Source organism: Sesamum indicum, linkage group LG8 (genome assembly GCF_026168435.1).
Source record: "Sesamum indicum cultivar Baizhima isolate 11 linkage group LG8, ASM2616843v1, whole genome shotgun sequence".
Taxonomy (NCBI): domain Eukaryota; kingdom Viridiplantae; phylum Streptophyta; class Magnoliopsida; order Lamiales; family Pedaliaceae; genus Sesamum; species Sesamum indicum.
Genome location: NC_142664.1, coordinates 25,948,660 through 25,958,491, shown reverse-complemented (window position 1 = coordinate 25,958,491; position 9,832 = coordinate 25,948,660). Strand labels below are relative to the sequence as shown.

The 9,832-nt window shown below is 35.6% G+C and overlaps 2 protein-coding genes across 3 annotated transcripts; one reads left to right on the top strand and one right to left on the bottom strand.

Annotated features, from left to right (window-relative positions):
• Positions 1-2,262: 2,262 nt before the first annotated feature.
• Positions 2,263-5,091, top strand: LOC105168880 (COBRA-like protein 4). The gene is made up of 6 exons (XM_088883997.1): positions 2,263-2,422; positions 2,497-2,576; positions 3,202-3,658; positions 3,891-4,038; positions 4,143-4,420; positions 4,745-5,091. Exons 1-6 carry the CDS (start codon positions 2,359-2,361, stop codon positions 5,023-5,025), a joined length of 1,308 nt encoding a protein of 435 aa, XP_088740123.1. The 5' UTR covers positions 2,263-2,358; the 3' UTR covers positions 5,026-5,091.
• Positions 5,092-5,154: 63 nt separating this feature from the next.
• On the bottom strand, positions 5,155-9,112 carry LOC105168879 (protein COBRA). 2 transcript variants are annotated; one of them, XM_011089065.3, is made up of 6 exons: positions 8,782-9,112; positions 7,699-7,778; positions 6,727-7,183; positions 6,468-6,624; positions 6,098-6,375; positions 5,155-5,776 (listed from the first exon to the last, which is right to left on the bottom strand). In XM_011089065.3, exons 1-6 carry the CDS (start codon positions 8,876-8,878, stop codon positions 5,481-5,483), a joined length of 1,365 nt encoding a protein of 454 aa, XP_011087367.1. In that variant the 5' UTR covers positions 8,879-9,112; the 3' UTR covers positions 5,155-5,480. The 2 variants fall into 2 exon arrangements, with proteins under 2 accessions (XP_011087367.1, XP_011087368.1); XM_011089066.3 differs by having other exon boundaries at positions 8,905-9,112.
• Positions 9,113-9,832: the final 720 nt, after the last annotated feature.

Sequence of the window (9,832 nt, the reverse complement as noted above, 5' to 3'; positions counted from 1 at the left end):
TCTCCCCAACCTATTCCAGTCGCATCCATGCATAGGCAGAGTGTCATGGCAAGATACGCCGCAATTTAAAGATCATTCTCTTGCGATTGCATACTCTGCACAAATAATCAAAAGGTGAATTGCTAGTGTTTTGGGTGGGGTTTTATGGGATAAATGTTAGACACTCAATGAAATGAGATGATATAACGGAATGATGTGGGGTAAATTGTAATTTTAGTCCTTTAAGTATAGGCGTGGCAATCTAATTGAATAGTTTAAAATGGTCAAAATTGATTTTTGAGCGATTAGTGGATCATTGAGATTTACCAATCTTGGTTGGTCTTCACCAATTTTTATCACACCAGGTTTGGGGGAATGAATCGGGCTGAACACATGACTGATTCCTAGTTGAATCGGTCGAACCAATTGGTTCAGTCTGATTCTGAAAACCATGCAAACGCCCACATATATTGATGGGTTTCAAATTCATAATCTCAAATTAATTCATAAAATATTTACCCTAATCATTAATTAGGGTAACACATCATCCGTAATAATGATAGATATATAAAGTGCATATCCTTTCCAAAATTCCTCAAAATTGTGGGTATGAAATTTCAATTTGTATGGGTCCCAATCCCAATTAAATAGCATAGATTGGTAAAAAGCTAAAAAAAGCATCATAGCCAAGATTTTTATACCATTTCTATCACCCATCTTCTTATCTTCACACCCACTCGTATAATTTTTTATTCTAAATTTTGTTACATTTTTACTTTATTTAGTATATATACATTTATTGTCGCAAAAAGTTGATGTAAACTAGACCTGTAATTTTATTACGTAGGGAGTAATCCAACACCACTGAACAATCTAAATACAAACTCTTTATTCTTTCTAATCTACTTTTTTAATGGAACCCATTTAGGTGTATTTATGAAAAGTAATGTAATAATACAATGTTGTCTCTTAACTACTCATCAAAATATGGTTGTTTTTCAATGGACATGAATAATACCGTAATTTTATTCGATAAATTAAGAATATGTGGTTGTCCTTCGATCTTTTTCAATTAAAATGACTCATTTTGCCCTGTAGTTTCTTTCCTTTATTCATAATTGTTAAATGTATATTTTTTTTAAATAAAATGAATGACATGATTATCGTACACGTAACGTGTATGCATTAATGAAACAAAACAAAAAATATAATTATATTTACACCTCCTATTTATAATCTATTTACACAAATCACCCGTGACAGCTACAAAAAGGGGATAGTTTATCTAATGATATTGACATTTTGGGGAGGTGTATGTATAATTTTTTGAAAAGCAGGGGTGGGTTTTGCAAATATTGTTGATGTTTCTGATGGGTGTGTGTGTGTGTGATTTTTCAAAGATCAGGGACTATTTGTGTAAGTACTGTTAAAATTTCTGATGGGTATATGTGTAATTTTTCAAAAGAATATATATAATTTATGTAAATTAAGCATAGATAAGGGAGCATAAATATAATTATTCCTAAAAAAAATAATAGTATTTGAAATTTAAAACTGAATTAGACTCAACACCTTACCTCTGAGTCTCATGTCATTTCAATTTTCATAATGATTGATTCATTGATTATAGATTGTTGATTGTTATTAAAGCTATTTGTTGATTTTTAATTTTTCTTGATATTTAATATTCCTGATGTGCTCAAATATAAAATAGTTCTTTTTTTCTTTGGAAAAGAGAAAAGAGAATGAACTTGTACCCAAAAGAAGAAGAGAGTTTATATATTTTGTGTTAGGAATTAATGTTTTTAACATGTTGTAAGTAAACTCGTGCAGAAAATATGAAAAGATTTATATGTTTAATGAATTATCTTACATCCACAATTGCATAAAAATATATTTTTCAACATCGGATTTGTATCTTTTATTTCAAATTATATTTCTTCTTATGGTCTATTTAAAACATACACGTTATAATACGAACAAAAATTACATCATTTAAATATTATATATTATTAGACGTGTACATATTAAATGAAATAAAGAATGTAATATGATTTGAAGTACAGCCGTAAATGCATAGAGAGAAAGTAAATGAAGCAATGTGGGCATGAAATTAGTGTAGAAAAAAGATGTAGCACCAAGAAGAGTGACTAATCATCTTTATTGAAGTTCAAATGTCTGATGATCCAATACCCTATGGAAAACCAGCAGAAGATGACTGATTAGACAGTGCAATCAAAAGCAAATTATGGGATGTCCCAACAACCATTAGGTGTAATTAAGGTGTGAGATCATTACCCATACACAACACTCTTCTTTATATGCAAAAACCTCAGTGTCTGATCTATAGCTTGTCTACATGTAACAATTCTTGTCAAAATGAAGAAGGGATTGAAGTTCAGCATGTGGGCTGTCTTGTTGTTTATCATCTTTTCTCAAGCAGGTGATTTTAGTTTCATGTGTGTGTGTGTGTCTTTGTTTTTAACTTATCATAATTGCATTTCTTGAAATTTTTAGAGTCATATGACCCTTTGGATCCATTTGGGAACATAACAATCAAATGGGATGTTATATCTTGGACACCAGATGGATATGTGGTAAGCAAACCCCTCCCCCCCCCCCCCCCCCCCAAAAAAAAAAAGAAGAAGAGATCCTAAATTATAGTCAAATTACAAAAATTATGTATAGTATTTGAATAATCACACATGTACCTTGTGCATAAATTAGTATCCTATTTCATTTCATTTTATTAACGTCTAGTGTCAGTAATATTTTATTATACGAACACTTTCTCAGACCTCAATGTAATTAAAATAGCAATATAGAGGTGTTATTATAACCCCCTACCCAATAAACTTAAGTATTAGATAATTATATTTGTAGTTTCTTAATTATGGTTAAATTAAAAAACTATCTCTGGTTTTAGAATAATTATACAAGCACTTTCTTTATAAACTATACTACTCTTTCATTTTTATTACACTTAAATCCCCCATGACTTTGCTTCCCTTTCTCTCGGTGTAACTCATAAAACAACATTTTAAAAACGTTACTGAAATTATATGAATATGAGAGATGATTTCTGTAATTTAACCGTAATTGATAGAGCACCCGTGTAATTTTTTCTAATTATTTGACATATTTCTTTGCTTAATATACTAAAATTTACCCAAAATATTTTTCACTTGGAAAATACTAAAAAATAATAATAATCTTGATTAGGCTGTTGTGACAATGAACAACTTCCAAATGTACCGGCACATCATGAGCCCTGGCTGGACCCTATCATGGGGGTGGGCTAAGAAGGAAGTGATATGGTCAATGGTAGGAGCACAAACCACAGAGCAAGGAGATTGTTCTAAGTTCAAAGGCAATGTGCCTCATTGCTGCAAGAGGAATCCCACAGTTGTTGATCTGCTTCCAGGAGTGCCTTACAATCAGCAGATTGCCAACTGCTGCAAAGGTGGGGTGGTGGCCTCATGGGGCCAAGACCCTGCCTCTGCCGTTTCCTCGTTCCAAGTTAGCGTTGGCCTTTCTGGGACATCCAACAAGACCGTCAAACTTCCCACGAACTTCACCCTCCTCGGCCCTGGGCCAGGCTACACTTGCGGTCCTGCAAAGATCGTACCTTCCACTGTGTACTTCACTCCTGATCACAGACGGAAAACGCAAGCATTAAGTGAGCTCATTGATCTATTTAATAACCTAAATGGGTAGATTTCCTGGGGGGGGGTTGTGTGAACTTATAAATGTTTTTAACGTCGTATAATATGTTTTAAAACTTATAAGATGTACTAGAGTGTTTGGCAAATTTCTAGTAAACTTAACCAAACACCCTCTTGGTTTGAACCGTAGTTTTTGGTACTTATGACTAGATACAAAGAGAATAAATGTGGGTAATTTTTATGCAGTGACATGGAACGTGACATGCACTTACTCACAACTTCTGGTATCCAAGCACCCAACCTGTTGTGTTTCCCTCTCTTCGTTCTACAACGAGACAATCGTTCCTTGCTCAACTTGCTCTTGTGGCTGCGAGAACAAGAAAGACTGCATCAAGTGTGCAATTTCTTTCATTTCCTAAACTAATCCATATTGACTGTACTTAGAATTCTGTTCTTCTTTCTGAATTTAATCTCTTCTTGTGGTCTTAACAAATGCAGGAGTGATTCAGATAAGCTGAAAAAGGCAGGAATAAACACCCCAAGAAAGGATAATGTCCCATTGCTGCAATGCACCTATCATATGTGTCCGATACGTATCCATTGGCATGTTAAGATCAACTATAGAGAGTATTGGCGCGTCAAGATCGCCATCACTAATTTCAACTACAGAATGAACTACACACAGTGGACGCTTGTGGCACAGCATCCCAATCTCAACAATGTTACCCAAGTCTTCAGCTTTGATTACAAGCCCCTTGTCCCTTACCAGTCCATAAGTAAGTGTAAAGTGGGGTTAATTACATTTTACCACATGCGAAAAGCACAAAAGATGCCTGAATCAAAAAAAAAAGAAACAAGAAAAGGGGCAAACAGATCGCTAGACTTTTAACAGAGAAGCTTACTACCTCCTTCCTCAAGGGGTAGTATTGCCTTTTCTTTTAAAAACAAAAGTTTTGCTTCCATAAGCTTGGTAGAGGTATAATGTTAAATCAGACTCCGAACTAGAACATAGGATGTTGATACTGTGTTTACATACGCTTCTCCCTTTCTTTTTTTGCTGTATCTTTTGTCGTTAACGAATTTTGGGCGATGATATACAGATGATACAGGCATGTTTTATGGCATGAAGTTTTACAATGATCTGCTCATGGAAGCTGGACCGTATGGAAATGTTCAGACTGAAATACTGTTAAAGAAGGACAAGAATACATTTACACTGAAGCAGGGATGGGCGTTCCCACGGAAAATTTACTTCAATGGCGATGAATGCCAGCTGCCACCTCCTGATGCATACCCAACTTTACCAAACTCTGCCCACAAAAACCTCATCTCATTTTCAAGAATTGCAGGTTTTATGGTTTTGGTCTTTGTCTTTGTGTAATTACCACTTTTGAGATCTTTCCTGGAATTCTTGATTTTTGACAGATAACTGCTACCGATTTTCAAATTTTCATCCGTATGCTAACATACCTGCATTTTGAACAGTACTGACTTGAAAAGAACATGAGACTGGAAAAAGATTTCACAACTTAAATTCTGCAAAATAGATAAGAACTTTACAATGAATTTGGCCTTCGAGTTCCTCTAATATACTTTTCCTGGGGGGTTATTTTGTACATATACAATCAAGTTAACAGCAAAATACAGCACAACGGTAACAGAACAAATGAGAGTCGACTGCATATTATTCAGTTCACTGTACTGAAAATATTCCACCATGAGTATGAGCTCCCGAACTGCCAGGCACAAGGATTGTGACCATTTGAACATCAAGGAATTGTTTTCTCCTATGAATCAGGCAATCCAATTTTCTTCTTCATATTCCATTGTTTGAGCTTACCAGAGATACGATAGTAAGACAACCGAAGATGCCATAATAGTTACTATTAGATGAAGCATAGAGATAGGTAGACGAACACCGTAATTTGGCAGGTATGGGTAAGAATCCGGTGGTGGCATTACACAATTTTCCCCGTTGAAGTATATTCTTCTTGGGAAAGCCCAACCCTTGTCGAATGTGAAAGTTGTTTTGTCCTTCTTGAATAACAGCTCCGATTGCACATTTCCATACGGGCCAGCTTGCATGAGCAGGTCGTTGTAAAATTTTACCCCCCATAACATGGCCGTGTCATCTGCACAACATCAAATTAATACAAAGAAAACTTTCTCGGAGAAGTAAAGCGTTATTCACATTGATGCCTCTTGATGTTTGGTCATATTACACCGAAAAATCACACCCTGTAGTTATGTGTAAATTGCAATTCTTCATTATCTTGTTTTGAAGAGGAATCTATAACGTAAAGCATGACTCCTCTGTGTAATATAAACTTCCAAAATTTAGGGGTTTCTTGAAAATATTCTCAAATCTCAAGGAATGTACCATGTAATTACAAGAAAAGTGTATGCGTATAAAATGTTCTTCTCGCACACGTGCAAGAGGATAGATCACTTACTTATGGAACCATACGGCGTCAATGGCTCGTAGTTGAAACTGAATATCTGAGTGAGATTGTCGAAGTTGGGATGTTGGGCGACAAGGTTCCATTGTGTGTAGTTCATTCTATAATTGAAATTTGTGATTGCTATCTTCACACGCCAGTATTCTTTGTAGTTAAGTTTGACATGCCAATGGATTCGGACAGGGCACATATGGCTGGTACACTGGACAAGAGGAGCTAAGTTGTTCTTGTCGGAGTTTGAAACAACAGAAGCTATGTGCGGAGAATCAGGGCTGTAAGATCAGACATTGGAAACAATAAGTCACATTAAAAATATGACAAACCAAAACGATATGTTATAAAAAACATATAAGTGAGTCCTTACTCTACGCAAGTTCCTGGCTGAGTTATATTCTTACAGCCACAAGAACAAGTTGGACATCCCACAATTGTGTCATTGTAGAAGGCAGAGAGTGAGACACAGCAGGTTGGTGTCTTTTGAGCGAGGAATTGTGAATACGAGCAAGTCACATTCCATGTCACTGCGAATGAGTTTAATGTTAGGCAACCTAAAAACCAGCCTAATAGTTGGGTTTCAGGATCAAGCTTTGTACACAAGACAAATACATGAGGTAACAACTTACTTAGAGCTTGTGTAACTCTCCTTTTATCTGGGGTTGTAAATTTGCTTGGCTTTACTATTTTAGCAGGTCCACATGTATATCCAGGCCCTGGTCCCAGTAGGGTGAAGTTCTTTGGTAATCTAACGGTCTTATTGCTGGTCCCAGCTTGACCAACACTTAATTGGAACGAGCTTGCTGCATTTGCCGGATCTTGGACCCAAGAACTTATAACTCCACCTTTGCAACAATTTGCAATCTGCTGGTTATAAGGGGTTCCTGGCAACAAATCCACAATTGTGGGATTCTTTTTGCAGCAATGGGGAATGTTTCCTTTGAATCTTGAACAATCTCCCTGTTCTGTAGCTTGACCTCCCAGCATGCTCCAAATCACTTCTTTTTTGGCCCATGTCCACCCCAATTTCCACCCTGGTGATTCAATGTGGCGATATTTCTGAAAGTTAAAGATTGTAACAACAGCCTGCCAGGTTTAGAAAACGAGTTCAGTAACAATCTTACGACAAGACGTCAGTAAACAGCTCCAGGATCACACATTGACTGATATCACAAAGCAGCTAGAGCACATAATAAATAGGAGAATGTTTACATGCCAATGGATCTATGAGTTATCCTGGTTGAATTAGTGGAACAATTGTTGCAATTAAAAATCGTTAGGATGAGGTCAACAGAGGAGCCACAAAGAAAACAAAATGCCAATGGAAGACACTAAAATTCAAATGAAATAAAAACTTCTCGCAACCTTCTGCTTTTTCTGGTGTAATTCATGAAATTCCGGATACTTCTGCTATATTTCTTTTACTAAGATTAATCCAGATGCATTAAGGTTGACAAAAGAAACATCTTTGTTTATTAGTGTGTAATAGGCCCTATTCTTCATATTAATTTAAATTTGTGGTCCAAGAGTTGTATTTCTTTTCCAAACAGTCGATCTTTGGAGCAAAAAAGCTCATATTTGTAATCCAAATATATACTTACGACATATCCATCCGGAGTCCAGCTCATAACATCCCATTTCACAGTTATATTCCCGTTAGGATCAAGGGCATCATAAGCATCTGCAGATGCATCAGGAGAAAATCAGGGTCCAAAATATGAGAGTCTAAATACAAACATGATAGCTAGGTTGCAAGTCAAATGGCAAATATATAACTTGGTTTTCATAATCTGAAACTAGTGTTTCAACTCAAATTCTAATTAATGAATATGCTATCTTTTAAGGCTAACTATAATATTTTCGGACCACATAACATGCTGCTTTTAAAACATTAGAATGACAATCGATTTCTGGTATATGCGCAAATAAACGTGGAAATGAGAAAAGACAAAAATTTTTCAACAACTTCTCCAGATAATCAGAGAACTCTCTAAGATTCTTTAAGCCCATAATTCAAATGTACTTATTATTTCAAGCAAAAAATTCCATTTCATTGGCTGAAGCAGAGGAAGCAGCAGGAAATTGAAATTAGCTCATAAATTCTTAACTGGAACAGAGAAAAACACTCATTAAGCGAAACATACCCTCATAGGGAATTCATAGAAAATCAGACAGAGGAATAACTCATCATTTCCTTTTAGAAGGGACCCCTCTGATAATACTTCCTCAACTGATAACACACATATAGTTTCATGAACACAATATATCAAAGATCAGTGAAACCACAAAGAAACTACATTAAAGATCACATCTTAGCAAACGCAATCAGGACACACTTCAGCTACAGTCAACGCAAAATCAACATAGAAAATCGTAAAACGATTTGACAAACATCAATGGAACAGACTCACAGCAGCTCCATCTTCCTCCTAGAGGCAACAATCTCATGCCATTCCCTTAGGCACTAAATAACATAACCGCATAATCAAGAATCACCATTCACACAACAACAACAACAACAACAAACAAACAAACAAACAAACAAACAAAACTTCAAAAAAGATCACTCTTTTACACAACCAACCAAAGAAGCATTCAGGCTCGAACCAACAGAAACCAGCAAAAAATCATCAGACAAGAAACAGGAGTGCAACAAAATTGCAAGAAAACACCGAAAAACACACCAGTGGTCGTGAAGCTAAGACAAAAAACCAAAATCCCAACAAAAATGGCGACTCCATTGAGATGGGCTCCTGCTTTGATTTCCGAAAAAGACACCATTTTGTTTTCTTGAACGTTGGTCTCACCTCTGATCGAGTAATAGCAGAGGGAATTTTCTGAAAATGGAGTCAGCTTTCAGAAGAGTCGAGAAAGTCTAGTTTGCAAATTGCAGGCAAATACTTGGGGTGGCAAAACCGTGTAAAAAAATAGAGGTGTAACTTTGTAAGAAGTGGAGAATGTGGCAATGGCAAAAACAGGGCCTTTTTCTTTTCTTGTTTTTTATTACATGTCATTACATGGAAGGAAATCTTTGGAGCTCAAAATTCTTTAGAATTTAAAGAGCCCACTGTACAGCGAGTTGACAGTTGTGTTCTTGGTCATTTTCTAGAATTGACAAGAATGCCCTTACATGAAATTTGAATTTCCAATTACCCCCTTCTCTTGCCATGCATCGGATTTGTTCTTGCAGAGCAGCTTGCGCAGTACGCGGATTTAAAGGGGTATTTGTGATAATCATAGGGTTAAAGAAGGATTATTTCTACTCGTATTAGTTTGCGCGTGAGAGCATACATATGAAGGAAAGGCACTTACGCAATCACACCCACCCGAGTATAAGTTTGAGATTATTATTTCGGACTGAATGCAACAAATCTCCTTATAAAAATAATAATAAATAGAGATAATTACGCTCCACATTTTTTAAATTTGGTATAATTATACATAAATTAATATAATTTGAAAAATTACATCTAACATCCCTAATGTTTGCTTCTGTCTAATAATAAGTCTTTTCGTTAGTCAAAATTCACATAACTTTCTTATATTAATAAAAAAAATTGAAAAAAAATCTATATCTATCCCTGGTTGACTTATTATTGATTTATTACAGATAAAATAAATCTTTTGATGACCAAATGATCCTCATACGTATTCACGTGTTAAAGCATGCGATTAGGTATATCTTGACCGTTATATGGGTAGTTTAGTTAGAAAAAAATTGTTTGAGCTGCTATA

What these genes read in the sequence shown, in the direction of transcription:
- LOC105168880 (XM_088883997.1), top strand. Translation starts at nt 2,359, where the DNA reads ATGAAGAAGGGATTGAAGTTCAGCATGTGGGCTGTCTTGTTGTTTATC. An exon ending in TATCATCTTTTCTCAAGCAG is followed by an intron (nt 2,423 to 2,496) that starts GTGATTTTAGTT and finishes TGAAATTTTTAG; the next exon opens with AGTCATATGACCCTTTGGAT. An exon ending in GGACACCAGATGGATATGTG is followed by an intron (nt 2,577 to 3,201) that starts GTAAGCAAACCC and finishes AATCTTGATTAG; the next exon opens with GCTGTTGTGACAATGAACAA.
- LOC105168879 (XM_011089065.3), bottom strand. Translation starts at nt 8,878, where the DNA reads ATGGTGTCTTTTTCGGAAATCAAAGCAGGAGCCCATCTCAATGGAGTC. An exon ending in TCTTAGCTTCACGACCACTG is followed by an intron (nt 7,779 to 8,781) that starts GTGTGTTTTTCG and finishes ATGCATCTGCAG; the next exon opens with ATGCTTATGATGCCCTTGAT. An exon ending in GACGCCGTATGGTTCCATAA is followed by an intron (nt 5,777 to 6,097) that starts GTAAGTGATCTA and finishes GATGTTGTGCAG; the next exon opens with ATGACACGGCCATGTTATGG.